Source organism: Arvicola amphibius, chromosome 4 (assembly GCF_903992535.2).
Source record: "Arvicola amphibius chromosome 4, mArvAmp1.2, whole genome shotgun sequence".
Taxonomy (NCBI): Eukaryota; Metazoa; Chordata; class Mammalia; order Rodentia; family Cricetidae; genus Arvicola; species Arvicola amphibius.
The window spans coordinates 19,169,320-19,188,210 of NC_052050.1; the positions used below are offsets into that span (position 1 = coordinate 19,169,320).

General features: G+C 53.7%; 1 protein-coding gene across 1 annotated transcript; it reads left to right on the forward strand.

The window, feature by feature from the left end:
* The first annotated feature begins 4,188 nt into the window (after nt 1-4,188).
* Nucleotides 4,189-18,614, forward strand: Slc4a1 (solute carrier family 4 member 1 (Diego blood group)). Its single transcript, XM_038327906.1, has 20 exons — nt 4,189-4,261; nt 7,655-7,737; nt 7,855-7,975; nt 8,875-8,948; nt 10,085-10,265; nt 10,358-10,493; nt 10,945-11,068; nt 11,185-11,266; nt 11,364-11,545; nt 12,133-12,335; nt 12,508-12,728; nt 12,903-13,051; nt 13,178-13,372; nt 14,449-14,619; nt 15,010-15,099; nt 15,559-15,725; nt 16,154-16,407; nt 17,320-17,489; nt 17,571-17,744; nt 18,488-18,614. Exons 2-20 carry the CDS (start codon nt 7,723-7,725, stop codon nt 18,563-18,565), a joined length of 2,787 nt encoding a protein of 928 aa, XP_038183834.1. The 5' UTR covers nt 4,189-4,261; nt 7,655-7,722; the 3' UTR covers nt 18,566-18,614.
* Nucleotides 18,615-18,891: the final 277 nt, after the last annotated feature.

The following is an 18,891-nucleotide window of genomic DNA, read 5'->3' on the forward strand; positions in this document are numbered from 1 at the left end:
TACAGGGAAACCCTGTCTCGAAAAAAAAAAAAAAAAAAAAACAAACCAAAAAACAAAAAAAAAAAACCCAAAAAACAATAACAGGGGTGGAGAGAAGGCTCAATGGTTAAGAGCACTGACTGCTCTTCTAGAGGACCTGGGTTCAATTCCCAGCACCTACATGGCAACTCACAACTGTCTGTAACTCCAAGATCTGACACTCTCAACAGACATACATCAGACAAAATACCAACGCACATAAAATAAAAATAAATCGTTTTAAAAGGCAAACCATGCCACTTTGGGACAGAGTGAAGGTCCCAAGAGCAACGGTTTTCTGTCCTTGGGTCTTCTGGTCTGTGGAGAGGAGTCAGGCATGGAAGACCTGCCACAGCAGGGAGGGGTGAGGTATGAGGACACCTAACACCTCTGAGCTGATCCCCTCCCCTCCACCCCAATCTCAGGACAGAGTCAGGAGTACAAGCATTGATCCTTGAAGGTCACAGCTTTGGCTCAGTGGGTTTGGGACCTGGGGATGAAGGGTGTCTCAGGACAAGCAAAGGGGCATGAAAGGCCCAGAAATCAAGAGAGGCAGAGAATATTCTCAGGAGAGCACATATCTGATGAAGAACCCAGAATCTGAGGGCTCCTCAAGCAGATCCATGTTTGGGAGAGTCCTTCCTGAGCCAGCCAAAGCCCTTCCCTTTCACCTGGGGCAGGCAGTAGCACCACGCCCACCTCTCTGGACTGTGAAGAGCAACCCCACATGTGTATATTCTGAAAGGGAGGCCTAGCTCCAGCTGTCCTCACAACCTGGCCCTGCTACCCCGCCTAGGAGAGTCCTCTCCTCTTAGTCCCAAGGCCCAGCTAAGGTGCTGGCGAGGCAGATGAGGGCACCCAGAGAAAGAGTGGCCTTTCTGTCCCTGTGCCACCCTCCCACTCCATGCTCCCTTAGGGAGTGTTGGAGCCATGACTGTATGTGCACCCCCCATCTTCCCCTGTGTGCTCCCTGTGACTGCCTTCTTCTCTTCTGCCCCACCCCAACCCTATTCCTAGCTCTCTTCCCCTAAAAAACATCAAGGTTCAGCTCAGATTACTCCCTGGGGATGACTAGGACTTCCCAGGTGTTGTCTCCTCAGTCCCCACTCTTTTTAAAATTAAATTTATTTATTTTTATTTTATGAGCATTGGTGTTTTGTCATGGGTATCTGGTTTTCTGGAACTGGAATTACAGACAGTTGAGAACTGCCATGTGAGAGTTGGGAGTTGAATTGAACTCGGGTCCTCTGGAAAAGCAGTCATTGCTCTTACCCACTGAGCCATCTCTCCAACCCATTGAGCCATCTCTCCAACCCCCTCAGTCCCCCACTTTTTTTTTTCTCAACAAGATTTCTCTGTGTAACAGCTCTGGCTATACTGGAACTTGCTTTGAAGACCAGGCTGGCCTCACACTCGCCTGCCTCTGTATCCTGAGTGCTGGGATTAAAGGCGAGCTGGTTCCCCTGCTCCTTACCACACTCGCCTTCAGACTCTGTGGTTATTGTGGGTTGCTATCATCTACCCCACTAGATGCAAGTTCCTAAAGACAGATGTTCGGGGACCCAGCTCAACCAACCACCTACCCAGGAGACGGTCCAGGCTCAGTAACCCTCCTCCTCAATTCTGCCCCCACCCTGCATCCAAAGGGGACTGTACTTTCAAACTCCCAGCCATCTGTCACTCCCATTTGGTGCCCAAACAGTCCATAGAAGAAAGGACATGACCAGAGAAAGAATGCAGCCACACAGCAAAGTGGCAGAACTTCTGTCCCAACAGTTTCTAGAAGCTGGACTGTGGGAGGCTCCCCTTGAATGGATAATGGGAAATCTGGGTCCCTTGTCTACGGGGAAGTAATTTTGTCCACAGAAAGTCAGTGGCTCTCCTGGGACAGCAGGGCGTGTGGAAGAGGGGACCATGAGGTTATAAAGGGACTCCATCCTCAATGATCACAGCCCCAGGCAAATACCCTACTCCTCCTCTTCACCCCACTACAAGGTACAGGCCACCTAATGCCAAGAAGCCCCTTTCCTGCCTGGCCAGGCTTCCTGTGAAAGGCTAACTAACAGTGGGCTGAGGAATGTGGTGTAGTTGGTAGTGTTGCCCAACACGCACAAAGCCTTGAGTTGATCCCCAGCACGGAATAAAGTGAGCACGGGCACGGTACTGCAGATCTGTAGTTCAGAACTGAGAAGCAGAAGTTCAAGGTTATCCTCAGCTTCATAGCAAGTATAAGACAAGCCTGGAACTGTGGGAAATCCATGTATTTAAAAAACAAACAAAAAAATTTGAGACTAGGGTCTCTCTACAAATCTCTGGCTCTTCTGAAACAGTATGTAGACCAGGCCAGCCTTGAACTCACAGAAAATCCACCCTACCTTACCTCTGCTTCTTAGGTGCTGGGTTTAAAGGCATGTGCCACCACACCCAGGAAAAAAAATAAAAAAAATAGAGGAGAGGGAGAGAGAGAAGAGGAGAAGAGAGAGAGGAGAAGAGAGAGGGAGAATAGAGAAGAGAGAGAGAGAGGGATGAGAGAAATAAATAAAAGCTGCATAAAAAAAAACACATCAAAAGCTCTTCACCCTGAGGGCTTCATGAGCTCAAAGAGACTGGTACCTGGCATGGAGAAGTACTGTCCCCCTGGTCATTTTGCTTACAGGAAGCCACATCCCCTCTCTGTCAATTTAGGTACTTCCTCAGCACAGGGCACTCGAGAAAATCGAGCATGACTCCAGCTGAACCCCTAGCACAGCCCCTGCAATGAAGCTCTGTCCCTTTAGCTCTGCAGGGATTCAGCCAGCACAAATTCGTGGTCGAGACAAGTTGATAAGCTAAATTTGGCGGGGCTCTAAAATTTTCTATTGTTGGAGCCTGAACTTGGTGTGTGTGTGTGTGTGTGTGTGTGTGTTGTGTGTAGGGGAGACTTGAGTGTTCACTCTCACTCCTCATTCACAGGCTCTTTCTCTCCTCAAGTGTCCCAGGCTGGCTCTGAACACCCCTAAGTACATAGCTGAGGATGACCTTGAACTTCTGATCCGCCTGCCTCCGCTGTGGAGTTCTGGAAGAACACCTCCTGAGTGTTAGGATTAAGTGAGCCCGCCCCACCCAGTTCTATGCATTGTTGAGATCTAAAGCAGGGCTTGCTGCAGACTCCACAAGCACTATACCAATTGAGCTCCAGCCCCGCTCCTGGGAATGTCTTGGTGGAAGAGGAAACCAAGGCTCCAAGAGACCAGGAGGCTGTGGTGGCTCTCACAGCCAGTCAGTCAGTGAAGGAGCTGGGCAGAGCATTCCTGCCCCCCCAGATCCACAGTACCCAACCTTGGTCTGCTCTAAACCTCTTCATCCCCCCCCCCCCCCAGTGGGACCCACCTGTCAGTCAGAGATAGGTGCCCCACGAGGGAGAGAACAGCCCTGTGGCGATGAGATGGAGGAGAGCGCGGGGGCCAAGAATGCAGTTGCTCTGCCTAGGGCCTGGGCTGGGCTACCACAGAGGAGCCAGTGTGCCCAGACATTGAAGCTTTGTGAGCTAGGGCTCGTGTGGGGACAGTTGTTTCTTGAAGGACATTGTTTCAGGTTGACTGTTAGGGCCATGGCCCTTAAAGGCCAGCTCTCAGGAGCCAGTGGGGTTTGAGGGAGTACCTAGCTAAGGTACTCTAGTTAAAGACCGGAAGAAGAGACTCAGTGGGGTCCCATGAACACCAGACGGGTGCCTTGGGAGGCTGCCAAGGAAAAGCCAGTCTTGAGGGAAGACATAGGTCGAAGAGATGCCCTGAGACTTGGGGCCAGAGAAGACCTGGCTAGAGTGAAGAGTGGACAGAAGCTAGGCAGACGTGTGTCCAGGGGCCAGTGACTACCTGCCAGAGCCCCGGAAGTCCTGAGAACTCAGCTCTCAAGCCTCAGTCCATGAAGGCAGATGCAGAGGGATCCCCAGGGGCCAGAAGGGCCCAAAGGCCTTAGGAGCTGGCCAGGCTGGGTGGGGTAGGCCTGATGCACAGCTGCCCAGATGTGGGTGAGAGATAACTCTGTTTATGGGGCACCCAGTTGGAGCGGGAAAGGGGGTGGGGTGGGAAGGGGCTCCCGGCTGTGGGGCGGGCAGATTAGGAGGCAAGGGCATGAGTCAGGGGTTTGGGAGCCTCCCCCAGGGCACCTGCCGGTGCTGTTAGAGTGGTTGGGAGCTCAGCCAGTCGCACAGGGCACCAGTGGCGGAAGGACCTCACGAAGGACCCCCAAGGCTCCTGAGCAGGTGGGCAAGGGCAGGGCAGGGAGTGGCTGGGTGGTCCTTAGGCATCTGTCATGAGGGTTTTGTGCAGGTGGTCATCTTAAATCTGTGTCCAAGGGGGTATGACCCTTATCTCCAGGGGTGCGGGTGGGTGGGATGGCAATGCGACCATGTGCATGTAGTCCCTCAGTGAACCAGTGGCTGGATGAAGGAGCAGTTTCTATACAGAGCGGTGTGTGTGGTCGGAGTGCATGTTGGGAGCAGAGCTGAGACATTCCACCACAGGTTCTACCTGCTTTCTATCTCCCAGCTCCATGAGCCCCATGGACTCAGGACTCATTCCTTCCCAGGCCTTTCTTTCCTCAAATGTGGGGGGCATTCTCAGGCCACCCCCATCTCTCACTTGGGAGGACTATATAGCAGCCAACATCGATTTCCGTATGGGACACTTCTAGGGGTCTACTTGGGAGCTTGGCACTGCGCCCATCTCAGAGAGTATTGAAAAGGAAAGGAAAAGCCCCTCTCCACTGAGGGTCGGCAGCCTCTTAGCTCAAGCTAATTCTATAGGAGCTGGAGGCAAATCAGGGAGGGTGACGATCACCAGCCTGACCCGGATGGCTGTGGCGGGTGTTTGTTGTATTGTAATGACAGACTGTGTGCCAGGCACAGGCAATGCGTTCTCTGCATGGACTTAGTCTGCACAGGGGGGCATGTCACATAGGAATCACTCTTACCAGTTCTATTTTACAGATGAAAAAACCAAAAACAAAAGCCTGAGGCTCAGTTACCTTCCTGAGCCCACAGAGTTAGCAAATTGCATGGTCGAGATTAAATAAGTAATGAACACAGACAGTCTGACTGCAGGGTCTGTGGCTTAAGTTCTAACTCTGGGAGGCAGCTCAGAAGTTCTCAGAGGGAGAAGTTCATGGAGCTGCAGGCCAGGTTTAATCCTGCCTCTGATATCAACGTCCCGGGTCCACTGAAGTAGACGAACTCCTCTGAACCTTGGCTTTGTCAAACGCTGCTGCTGCCCTTACTGGGTTCAGTTTAGCAGAGTGTTCTGGGGTCTGGGAGAGATGGGGCATCACAGCTGCTTGTGAGTTTGACAGTAAAAGACGTAGTCTTGTGCACCAGGGAACTGTCTCTGTCATCCGTCCCCCTCCCGCCTGAGCCTTCTCAGCTGGTGGGCTCTACCTCCTGGGCTCCAGATGTCCCCACTCTTCCCTTATCTGACCCAGCTGACGGCTGGCCCTCCAGGTGTTTGGGGTGCTTCCAGACCTAGACACTGCTGGCTGGGGGCCAGGCTCTTATCAGCTTCAGGCAGAGTGGGGCAGCGCTAACAGGGCAGGGACAACAGGCAACAACCCAGGTCCTGGGGCACCTTTCAAGGCTCAGCTGAGCTCCAGGCCCCTCCTGATCCTTCTCTTCTCTCTGACTGAGTTCCCAGAAGTTGGCATCTAACAGATAGGTGACCACAGACACCCGAGAGCTGCCCAAGGCGTTTGGTTCGGTCACGGTCAGGGAGGCAGTCTGGAACTCTGGATCCCTGGCTATGCCATCTTGTCCCTCAGGAGAAGCAGGGCCTCAGTGCCAGCCCCATAGTGGGATTTTTGGTACCTCAGGATCTGAGGCCCAACAGGAAAGCAGTGTGGGTAGGTCCAGAGAAGGAAGAGAGAAAAATGAAGACAGAATAGAGGAACAGGGTGGGGGGCTTTGGGAAAGGAAGATGGAAAAGACAGCGAGGAGGAAGGGGAACGGTGGATAGCCAGGGCTGCCAAGGACGAAGTCCTAGCAGAGGGTGTCCCATTCTCGGACTTGAGAACTCTTCCGTGGCTGTCACTTGACACTCCCAAGGACTTGACAGTGCCTCTCCCCCTCAGAACCTCAGGACTGTACAAGACCCAGAAAGTTCTCTGTATGATTCTTTCTAAATGTACGCCCTGCCCTAGACCCTTGCATGGCCCCTTGCACGACTGCATGGCTCTACCTCTACCCCCTGTCCTCCCCCTGCCCTCCCCGCTCCACCCCTCTGCCACTGACCCTTGGATCCCATCCTCTGCCTTTCCATCTTCTGCTGCCTGTGCCCTGTCCCCTGCCCTCCACTTGCCGCCCCTCTGTCTGCTGCACTCTACCCCCGTTAGTCCCCCTCCATCTCTCTGCCCTAGCCTACTCCTCACGCCCAGGCTGGCCATCTTTGCCCAGTTCTTGAGTCCCCTCCTGAGGTCCCTGTGCCCTGCACCTGAGTCCTCCTCTTCCTCCTATAACATTTTCTGCAGCGTCCAGCACAAGGGGCCTCTTAAGCTCCATCCATGTAGGAAACCACTTAAGTCATCTTAAGAGCAAGGATATGGTTAACGGAGCCTCTTGTGCTCAGCCGAGCGGCTACACTCGATGACCACACCCAAATGCTGGTCACCCCAATGTTCTAGGTGACAGTGAGTGAGAGGAGAACGAAAGTCCCTCCACACACAAACTGGCACATCGGATGACCATCCCCACATCCATCCTGGTGTGGGTACTCCTTTGTCTTGAGAAAATGGAGGCCAAGGTTCTGTGGCTTGGTCTGTGACATAGGATGCCAGCTGGGTGTCAGACTCCATGAGGACTTTACCTGCAAGTGCCCTCCTTTCCGAAGGACGTGTCAGAAAATTAATTGTACACAAATCAATGGAGAAACCATGCCCGACTGGGTCAGGGACTGGCAGGGTGGATAAGGAAGGCCAGGGAAAGGGTGATACTGGAACTGAGAGGAGAGAAAGACCGAAAGTGTGTCTCAGAGTGGGCAATGAATGTGTAAACAATAGATAGGGGATTAAACAAGCCAGGGAGGTAGAGTTCAAATGGAGAGGTGGCACCATGTGGTTGCTGGGAATTGAACTCAGAGCCTCTGAAAGAACAGTCAGTGCTCCTAACCTCTGAGCCATCTCTCCAGCCCCAAATGGAGAGGAGAAAGCAGGCTCATGTCCTTCAGGATCTGTAGGCCCCTTCCAAGGACACTGCAACCTGTTGGACAGGCAGAAGCAGCCAATTCTAGAAGAGACTATATTGTGGAGACTCTCAGGGGAGACAAACCCCCTGAGGAAGGGACAGGCCATGCCCTGGGAGATAGCTGAGTCCTTGGGACTTAGAAGAGAAGTTCGGTGAGGCCTGGTGGACACAGGTTGGAGCTAGACATCACAGCACTTGACTTGTCTCAAACGCACGAAGAAGAAGGCAGCCGTGCCGATGCCGCCTGTCTTTCAGCCCACATACCCGCACACCTACAGACTCAGTGTCTTCCTCCGTGTCCTCTGCCTCCATCTCATATCCCCAGGGCTCTCCTAGTACTAAAAGTCAGCTACCTTAGGGGGACCCAGAAGCAGCAGGAGGCCAACTGAGGGTGCATGACTGTGTCATTTAGCCTGCACCCCTCTTCAGGGACCTGAGGTGCGGGTTATGCTGGGGGCTCAGATAGCCGAGGACGACTGGACACTGAGGACAGCATCATGGGGGACGCGCAGGTAAGTGTCTGTTGATCCGTGCAGGGCTCCTTCCTTCAGCTCTGGAAGCCAACCTGAGCTGCTCCTCAGGGGACTTGGGTAGCCACTTAACCCAACCTTGATGGCCTTCTCCCACAGGGCCATGAGGAAGTACTGGAGATCCCAGATCAGGACAGCGAAGATGAATTGGAGGAGGTCATAGAACAGATAGCATACAGAGACCTCGACATCCCTGTGGTCCAGATGCAGGAGCCAGAAGGTAAGAGCCGTCCCTTGCCTTCCTCTAGAGACAGTAGGGACCCGGTCCTTCCCGGCTCCACAGCCCCAACCCTGATACCAGTTCTCCCCCACAATCCTGGCTGATTGAAGGATAAACAATGTTTTGTTTGAAATGATCACAGGAGGTGACTGGGGTGGTTGGGCTCCTTTCACATGTGACAGGGCAGCCAGGTAATGTCTGGGACAAGGGCACAAACCCAGCGGCTACCCTGTCTGTCCCACATCAGCATGGAGGCCGAGCCGCATGTCTGTTGTTGAAGCTTCATTCTGTCTAGGCAGCTGGAGACCCTGAGAAATGGGAGAGAACTGTGGGGACCCTATGAGCAGAGACCCCAGGAGTTCATACCACCTTCCTTGCCTAACCAAGGTCTTAGGTGGGGAGCCTTAGGCGGGGAACCTGTTACTGTCAACAGGGTTTAAGTGCAAGTGATTAGATTTGAAGTTAAGAGGCCACCTGGGAAATGAGGACAATATAAGGGGCTCACCGCATCTGGGTGCCGTGGGGTAAATGGCTACTAGCTGCAGGTTAGCTGAGCGGGTGGGCAGAGGCAAGGAAGTCTGGTCCCAGACATGGGGTGGGGGGGGTGCTAGGATGGTTTTGAATACTGTGACTTGGGACTCTCCTGATCCTCACTGAGGAGGGGTCAGGCTAGGGGCTTGGACAATGAACTCAGGGTTCCTCAGGAAGATTCAGATGGAGAGTGGCAGATCCAAGCTGGCCCAGAACAGGCGTGGATGTGGGGTTGGGCAGGGATCCTAGCCCAGGGGACAGTGGAAGGATGTGTCTGAGTTCCTTTGGCTCCTTGGAAGTAGTAGTACAGCAGGGCCTGAGTGAGAGGCTGTGCCACAGGCAGCGCTAACTAACCCTGGGTTTTTTAGCTCTTCCCACAGAGCCGGCACCCACAGACTACGTCCCAACCACCACCTCCGCATCACGCCGAAGCTCCAGTCAGGTGAGGACCAGACTCCAGCCTTTCTCAAGTTGCCTTGAGATCCATTACATCCCATGAAAAGGGACAGGAAGAGAATCGGGCTGGAGGAGACCCTCGCCCAACAAGCAGGATGTAGGGATCATCCTTGGACATCAGTGGATGGGAAAGGGGAGTGCTCACTAACGGGGAAACGGGCTCTTTCTGAATTCCCTAAGGACAGACCGCTTACTGCTGAGGACTAAGCAGGGCTTCAAGGCCTAGCTGGGCTAGATACTCACCGGGGACTTACAGAATCAAGGGCACATTCTCCTCTGCCCCAGCATTCAAGTCCCCACTGAGTACCAGACTGCCTAGCTGGTTAAGAAATTGGGTCCTGCCGGGCGGTGGTGGCGCACGCCTTTAATCCCAGCACTCGGGAGGCAGAGGCAGGCGGATCTCTGTGAGTTCGAGACCAGCCTGGTCTACAAGAGCTAGCTCCAGGACAGGCTCTAAAGCTGCAGAGAAACCCTGTCTCGAAAAACCAAAAAAAAAAAAAAGAAATTGGGTCCTGGCCAGGATGTGATCCCAGCACTCGGGAGGCAGGCAGATCTCTGTGAGTTCGAGGCCAGCCTGGTCTGCAAGAACTAGTTCCAGGACAGGCTCAAAAAAAAAAAAAGAAAAGAAAAGAAAAGAAAAAGGAAGGAAGGAAGGAAGGAAGGAAGGGAAGAAGGAAGGAAGGAAGGAAGGAAAAGAAAGAAAAGAAAGAAAGAAGAAAGAAAGAAAGAAAGAAAGAAAGAAAGAAGAAAGAAAAGAAGAAAGAAGAAGAAGAAAGAATTTGGGTTCCTAAACTGTGTCTGACTCAGGATGGTACGAGTCAGGAGACTGATCCCAATGACTTCCCAAGCCCCTCAGCATCTCTTGGTCCAGAGGTTCACGCCTCTTCTGAACTGTGGTAATGACTTGCTGAGGAGGATGAGACCTGGATCCAGCAGGGTGGGCCAGACCCCCAGGCCCCTTGCACATCTCCCTATGCCCTGAGCAGATCTGTCCTGATCCTTTCAGGGCCCAGTGCCTTTTCTAAGCCTAGCTTAGTGCTAAGTGTCCTCAGGATCCAAGCCTCCAGTTTCCCCATGGGCTTGTCTGTGGTCTGATGGACTAACTCAGGCTGTGGGCCTCAGGTCTATGTGGAGCTGCAGGAACTGATGATGGACCAGAGGAACCAGGAGCTACAGTGGGTGGAGGCAGCGCACTGGATAGGACTGGAGGAAAACCTACGGGAAGATGGTGTGTGGGGACGCCCACATCTGTCTTACCTCACCTTCTGGAGTCTTCTAGAACTTCAGAAAGTCTTCTCCAAAGGTAAGTCCTGCCGGGCCCTCTGCGGCTGCCGCACAGGAGGCTTGCTGGAGCCGCACTGCATAGCCACTCACCTCACCCTCTGCTGCCTGCAGGCACCGTCCTCCTGGATCTGGAAGAGACATCCCTGGCCGGGGTAGCCAATAAGCTTCTAGACAGCTTCATCTTTGATGACCAGATCCGGCCTCAGGACCGAGACGAGCTGCTCCGGGCTCTACTGCTCAAACGCAGGTGCTCTGCCTGCCTGCGGGGACCTGCCTGGCCTTCCTATCCCAGGGGCTCCTCCCTGCCCTCTACCCCAAAGTCGTCCTACCCTTCCTCAACTCCAGATGAACCCCACCCCAGCCGAAAGGGGGACTCTTCCTCCACCATAGCTTCTACATCCATCTGACACCCCCATGGCGACCATGACTTCAAGTTCACACTTATAGAGAAAGCATGGTCTTGAGGCCCTTTCTGCCCGTTCCTGCTCCCACCTAGACATCCTAGACAGAGCCACCTACTTCCATCCGCACTGTCCTCTAAGAGGAAGCTCTGATTTTCCTTCTCTAGGGTCTCTCTAGCGTGGTCCCTGGGAAATTCCACTGGGTGTTCACCTTTATCCCGCCTAGCCTAGTCTCCCTTTTATGGAAAATTAAGCCTGTATGGCTTACTCGGCTCATGTCACCTATGTGTTCCACAGCCGTGCTGAGGATCTAAAGGCTCTAGAGGGCTTGAAACCTGCCGTCCTGACCCGCTCTGGGGGCCCTTCTGAGCCCCTCCTTCCCCAGGAGCCATCGCTGGAGACCAAGCTGTACTGTGGACAGGTGAGGCCAGAATGAGGTTGGGAGTGAGAGGGGCTGGGAGAGGCAAAGGCCAGATGCTCAGGTCTCCTAAGTTCCCTGTGACCTCAGGACCCCCTTACACACCTTCCTTCCCACAGGCAGAGGGGGACCCAGAAGGATCCTCGCCATCTGGGATTCTGAAGATTCCTCCAGATTCAGAAACCACACTGGTCCTAGTGGGTAAGAGCCCTTCCCCTCCACAGACCCCGCTTCAGGCCCTGGGCAGCCCCCTCCTGAGTTCTAGGGGCCTGGCTTTACCACCTGGTGCCTCCCACAGGCTGTGCTAACTTTCTGGAGAAGTCTGTCCTGGGCCTCGTGAGACTGAAGGAGGCTGTGCGGCTGGAGGACCTGGAGCTGCCAGAGCCTGTGCGCTTCCTTTTCGTTCTGCTGGGACCCGAGGCTTTCCACGTTGACTACACCCAGCTGGGCAGGGCTGCAGCCACCCTGATGACAGAAAGAGTGAGCTTTGCCCGGGAGCTGGTGGGAGGGCAGAAGACGACACCTCTCCCCCTTGGCCTGCCCTAGCTGACTTTAAATTCACTATTTAGAGCCATTGGGTTGAATTCTGCCTGTTTCTGGCCTGGCTGGTCCAGTCTTATCCTGGCTTGCATTGGGCTGGCTAGTCCACTCTGGTCCAGCCTGGCCTATTGTGACCAGTGTTGGCCCAACCTGCTGTGTGGTGTGCCTAGCCTACCGGGGATACTTTAGCTCCTTCTTCCCCACCCAGGGTGCCTGTCTCCCTAAAGCTGGTCCTTAGAGGTCTGAGGGAACAGAAAGAACCAGACCCTACAATGACAGCCAGGATTTTGGTGACTGGTCCCTGACTACAGATGTCCAGTCTTCAAGTCTTTGAGACAAGATCTCACCATGTAGCTCTTGCTAGCCTGGAGCTTGCTATGCAGTCCAGGATGGCCTCAAACTTAAGGCAGGCCTCCTCTCTCCCCCTCCTATGTGCTTAGACTACAGGCAGGGGTCACTTGGTTGCCTCCTCCCCTGGGGCCTCTTGTCTACAGTCCCAGTGTCCGGACCCTTTTTCCTGCTTGTAGGTGTTCCGAACAACCGCCTACCTGGCACAGAGCCGAGGGGAGCTGGTGAGCTCCCTGGAGGGTTTCCTGGACTGTAGCCTGGTACTGCCCCCGACTGACGCCCCTTCAGAACAAGCTCTGCTCAACCTGGTACCCGTGCAGAAGGAGCTGCTTAGACGGCGCTACCTGCCCAGTGCCGCCAAGCCAGACCCTGCCTTATACAAGACCCCTAGGTACCTGTTCTCTCGACAGGGCTTCCTGATGCCCCATGAGTCCCTGGACCCCCCAGCACAGTGCCCCTTTCCTATCAGACACTCCCAGCATCTGTCCCTGTGGTCAAGCTTCCCTGTCACCGGAGCCATTCTTATTGGTCCTTCTGACCATGTTCCTATTCTCTACCACAGACTTGAATGGAGGCCCAGGAGGCCCCGGTGGTGTGGATGACCCTCTACAGCGAACAGGCCGGATCTTTGGAGGCCTGATACGTGACATCCGGCGCCGTTATCCTTACTATCTGAGTGACATCACAGATGCGCTCAGCCCCCAGGTCCTGGCTGCCGTCATCTTCATCTACTTTGCTGCCCTGTCACCTGCCGTCACCTTCGGTGGCCTCCTGGGTCAGTGACAATTATGGTTCCCCCATAATATTCACCTCTAACCCTCTGACCTTTGCCTCCCCACCTCTGACCCAATCTGATGCTCTGTACACTCACATCATGTCCCGCGACTTTACTCTCGCTCCTTGGAAATAATTTCTCTCATCTGGACCCTTGTGTGGCTTTTTCCCACAGGAGAAAAGACCCGGAACTTGATGGGGGTTTCGGAGCTGCTCATCTCCACAGCAGTACAAGGCATTCTCTTTGCTCTCCTGGCGGCACAGCCCCTGCTGGTGCTTGGCTTCTCAGGACCCCTGCTGGTGTTTGAGGAAGCCTTCTTCTCGGTAGCACCGTCCCAGCCCCACACTGGCCCCAACCCTGTAGCTGACCCTAGCTCACCTGCCTGATGCTCACAAGGTGACTAAGCCTATATCTGTCTGACCAGAGTTCCTCTGTCTGACTGCCTGCAGTTCTGTGAAAGCAACAACCTGGAGTATATCGTGGGCCGCGCTTGGATCGGATTCTGGCTCATTCTGTTGGTGTTGTTGGTGGTGGCCTTCGAAGGCAGCTTTCTGGTTCGATTCATCTCCCGCTACACCCAGGAGATCTTCTCCTTCCTCATCTCCCTCATCTTCATCTATGAGACTTTCTCCAAGCTGATCAAGGTGGGGCCCAGGGGGAATGCCCACACTCACACACAGCATGTGGGTTGCCACGTATGTGTCTGTACAGCATGACTGTAGCTATGTTTCCACCTGTATGCTCAACCACGAACATGGGCACATGTATGTTTCTGGGTTCACTTAGGACTGTGCCGTTGAGTTGCTTATGACCCTGTAAAAAATAGTGACTCAGTGTTCATGCTATGATTTGGCAGGGGGATTGTATAAGGGAAGACACCTGTATATAAACTTGTCCATTTATGACCACACAGCATATGACCCTATGTGTGGGACAGCCTGGGAAATCATGTGTAGTGAGATAGTGAACGCTCTAGCCTTTCCTCTCTGGCACTTGGCCTCCATAACCCCACAGGACCTCTGCCTCCTTAATTTGCCCCCTCCTCCAAAAGCTTTGCCTGCCTCCACATCTGCACTATCTATGAAAGAAAGGGTCACCTCAGCTGGGTGCTGGTGCTGGCGCATGCCTTTAATCCCAGCACTCAAAGGCAGAGGTAGGAGGATCTCTGTGAGTTCAAAGCCAGCCTGATCTACAGAGTGAGTTCCAGGACAACCAAAACTACACAGAGAAACCCTGTCTTGGAAAACAAACAAACAAGCAAACAAAAAGGTGACCTATTTATTTGCTTGTTTATTGTGCTGGGGATCAAACCTCTTGCATGCTAGGCAAATGCTGTTGCTGTCACCAACTCCCTAAGCCCTTTTTGTGACTTATTACTGCCTCCCGGCCTTCTCACATTCCAAACAGCTGGACGCATGTGCCCATACACGCATGCTTATTGCTTCTTCTACCTTTCCCACACATTCTAACTGGTTCTTCATCCACAAAAACCAAGCTGGTTAATATGTCAGATAAGAAAGAAGGTGGACAGATGGATGGATGGATGCATGGGTGGATGATGGTTGTGTGGGCAGTAGATGGGTAGACGGATGTCTGGATGAATGGATGAATGGATGGATGTAAGGACAGACGGATGACTGTGCCCAGTCAACTTATCTGATACTGTCTAGTTCAAGCCTAGTCTTGGGAGGGAACCCAATGCTTTATTTTTCTGTTACAGATTTTCCAGGACTACCCGCTACAACAGACTTATGCCCCTGTTGTAATGAAGCCCAAACCTCTGGGCCCCGTGCCCAACACAGCCCTCTTCTCCCTTGTGCTCATGGCTGGTACCTTCTTACTGGCCATGATGCTGCGAAAGTTCAAGAACAGCACCTACTTCCCTGGCAAGGTAAGCGCACCCCTACCCTCACCTTCACCAACCCCTAGCTTCTCCAGTACCCTTGGCTCCGCTTCTTACCCCAACTCTCCATTCCCAATACCAGGGCTCAGCGGCACTCTGCTGAATCAGGGTTCATGTTGCAGGCAACGCTATCTCTGCTCAGCACCAAGATCCAGCAGGGAACCAGAGACAGAGAGTTCTTGGGAGAGGGATGAAGAGTGGGGTCAGGGCAGGGAGTGGGCAGAGGAAAAGGGAAGGCAGAGATAGTTGGAGTAAGGACCGTCATTAGTTCTTGATGGACCCCTTGGATTGAGCAGAATCCCTGGTAGAGGTAGGATGGGAAGGAAAATGGGTAGGGGGTAGGATATGGACACAACTGGTTGCTTCATCTGCCCACAGCTGCGTAGAGTCATTGGTGACTTCGGGGTCCCCATCTCCATCCTGATAATGGTCGTGGTGGATTCCTTCATCAAGGACACCTACACTCAGGTGACTCCTCCTCATCCTCTGCCGTGCCGCCCTAAACCTTCACTTCCTTTCCCTCCCCATGCCCTGCCAGAATGGCTTTTCCTAACCTAAAGCCAGGTAGACCTCTCTTTCCCCATCCTTGGTCTTCCACTAGCCCCTCAGGACCACGCTAGCCCAAGCAAGAGCCAGGCCACATTGCCCTTTTTATGCCTTTGCCCAGGGCAGTAGGATAGAGTGGCTTTAGGCCGGGCAGGTCTTTGTGCAGCTTGGTGCAAGCTATAACAACCTTTCTGCTCTTGTTTCCTCCTCTGCAATACTGAGATGAGAAGATACACACACGGGCTTAGAGAAGTAGCTAGGAGCAGAGTAAATGTTCAATATAAGCAAGTCCTTGAGCACTTTAACCCAACTTGGCTTCCCAAGCCCCACCTCTCCCTATCTACGTGGCCCCACATTCTCACCAACTGTCTCCTCTCACAGAAACTCTCGGTCCCTGATGGCCTCAAAGTGTCCAATTCCTCTGCCCGGGGCTGGGTCATCCACCCTCTGGGTCTGTATGGCCATTTTCCCTTGTGGATGATGTTTGCTTCTGCCCTGCCTGCCCTGCTCGTCTTCATCCTCATATTCCTTGAGTCTCAGATCACCACGTAAGAACAAAGATAGAGACTTGGCCAGGGAGGGCTGGAGGCAGGGAGGGGAGCAGACTCTGGGCCAACAGGAGACTGGTTGGTAACCTTCTGCTAGCTGATGAGAGGGATGGACCAGCAGAGGCAAGTCTGAGTTTTGTGGCCCCTGGGGTGGCATCATTTGAAAACCATGTAAGCTATGAGTTGAGCTGCTGGATGTTGGGAGGAGCCTAAACAGGCAAGGTTCTCAACTAGGACAAGAATGCCTAAGGGTGTTCCAAAGACTTCTAGCCCTCAAGAGTCTGAATTCTCAAATAACCAGAGGGAGGGAGCCAGGAAATCAATGGGAAATGGGAACAGAAATCCAAAAGGCTCAGAGGGACACCAGTGTGGAGACTGTAAGAGGGGCCTAAGGCAGTCCCAGCTGACCAGATTTCCTTCTACCTTAGGCTGATTGTCAGCAAACCAGAGCGCAAGATGATCAAGGGATCTGGCTTCCACCTGGACCTGCTGCTGGTCGTTGGCATGGGTGGGGTGGCTGCCCTCTTTGGGATGCCCTGGCTCAGTGCCACCACTGTGCGTTCCGTTACCCATGCTAATGCCCTCACAGTCATGGGGAAAGCCAGCGGCCCAGGGGCTGCAGCTCAGGTCCAAGAGGTCAAGGAGCAACGGATCAGTGGGCTCCTGGTCTCTGTGCTTGTAGGTAAGTGAGACCAGCCATGCCCTGCTGCCCTGCTCCACTCCCTCCTGGCCCCTGATCTTAGGGCTGGGGAGCTCTTCCCACTTAGGGGTCCCACCTCCACCATCTTTCCCTGTTCAATTCTGACTCCCTCTCTTAGGATTGGGGACAGAACTTCCATCCCATCTACTCCGCATCCAGGTCCCTACACACCAGTTGCTCATGCCTCCCCAGCCCCCGTTACTCACAGGAGGGGCTCTAGCAGAAGTGAGGAGGCTCAAGGGCCCTGGGACACTGTGATGGATGTTTGTGTACAGCAGGACTGCACTGCTTGGCTTTTCAGATCAGAGCCTGCCTCCACCCCTGCCTCCCCCTCCACCCCTGTCACAAGTGTAACCAATAGAAATGTAATAGACTGTGGAGTTTTCCCCTGCCCTGTTACCCTGTTGGCTGGGTAACTTCCCTGGCCTCTGGGCCTCAGTTTCCCTATCTGCACAGATCAGTTGCTCTAGGACTGACCTCACGGCTCAGTCTAAGGGAAAGCGGAGAGTCTCTGGGCTCCAGAGGGTTCTAGAGCAGCTGAGTCCAGTAGGGTGAGCAGCGCTAGTCACTGATGGGGAAATCCAAGATTCCTTCCCCTTCTCTTTCCTTCTGTAGAGGTTGATGGAGGCACTCTGTACGGAGGAGAAAGACAGGTTCCTCTGACCATTGTGACTGCCCCCACTAGGCTCAGGGAGCGGGTGGAAGGCAGGAAGGCAGGAATACGACCCTTTGGAAGCATAGTGTTAGAAGCTATTCGCCACTGAGCCTATAAACAGTTATTGCAGAAAAGGGTCACATGGCACTGTGGTTTCATGGTCAGTCCCAAATATGAGCTAACCCCTGTTGGTGCTGGTCCTTGGGTGACCTGAAGTAAGAGAGTGTCTCTCCACACAGGACTGTCCATCCTAATGGAGCCTATCCTGTCCCGCATCCCCCTGGCGGTGTTGTTTGGCATCTTCCTGTATATGGGAGTGACATCCCTCAGTGGCATCCAGCTCTTTGACCGCATCCTACTTCTGTTCAAGCCACCCAAATATCACCCCGATGTCCCCTTTGTCAAGAGGGTACGTGGCTTTGAAGCCGTCCAGCCAGGGTGGGGCAGGAGTGTCAGAACGGGGCAGCCACTGACCTTGGCTTCCCCACAGGTGAAGACCTGGCGCATGCACCTCTTCACGGTCATTCAGATCATCTGCCTGGCAGCGCTGTGGGTGGTGAAGTCCACCCCTGCCTCGCTGGCCCTGCCCTTTGTCCTCATCCTCACTGTGCCTCTGCGTCGCTTCCTGCTGCCCCTCATCTTCAGTGGGCTGGAACTCCAATGTGTGAGTCGTGGGGGCCCTGGATGGGAGGACAGGGGATGGAGAGGCACAGCAGAAAGTCCGGTAGTGTGGAGGGCACGCCTTAGACTGGGAGACAGTAGAGAGCTGGGGGTTTTGGCATAGAGATGTAGTTCAGCTGGTAGAAGACTTACCACCCATGCACGGGATCCTGGGTTCAATTCCCAGCACCACAGAAAGTGTATATGGAGGCACACACCTATAATTGCAGCACTAGGGAAGTAGAGAGAAGGGAATCAGAAATTCTAGGTCATCCTTGGCCACACAGTTCAAAGCCAGCCCAAGTTACATAAGACCCCATCTTAAGAAAGAAAGAAAAAAAAAAGTCTGTGTCCAGAGCCTTTGTCTCAGTCTTGGTCTGCCGTGTCCTCGTATGTGAGTGAGTGACCTCATTTCTCTGTGCCTCACGAGCTCAGGGAGGAATAATGACAGGTTGAAAGCATTACAAGGCGCACAGGGTGTGTTCCACATGAACTAGTGAGCAGACAGTCCTGCCATCCCTCAAGGTATTAGGGACGTTCAGTGTGGGGCTGCCATGGTGAGGGGATCCCCTGCCCACCTTTCTGCGGGTCCTCTTCACCAGACCCTGCAGTGGCCACCTGTCCTATGTAAGCCACTCCTCCAGGCCAACCCTACAGTGTAGGGACAGCACAAGACTTGCCTGGGCTGGTTCCTAGCTCCAGACATGAAGGTCTCATCCTCATGCCTTCTCCCTCCCGCCCCTCTAGCTGGATGGTGACGATGCCAAAGCGACCTTCGACGAGGAGGGTCTGGATGAATATGATGACGTGCCCATGCCTGTGTGAGGGGCAGGCCCAGGCCCCCAGCCCTTCCACTTTCCCACCCTCCCAGGAAGAGCATTCGTGGGTGGGGAAGGAAGAAGGGTTGTCTAGGAAACACTCTACCTAAGGCACCCTGGACTTTCTGACTGAAGATGACCAGAAACCATATCAGGGAATTGGGGTCACAGTCTCTCGAGACTCTATGGGTTCCATGCTGGAAAAGTTAAGTCTGAGCCTCCTCCCCTCACGGCGTAGTTATAAATAGCAAAGGGGAGAATACAGAGGGCAGTTTTCAAGTCCCTGCTAGCTGTGTGGCCTTATGTAAGCCCCTTGACCTCTCTGGCCTCTGC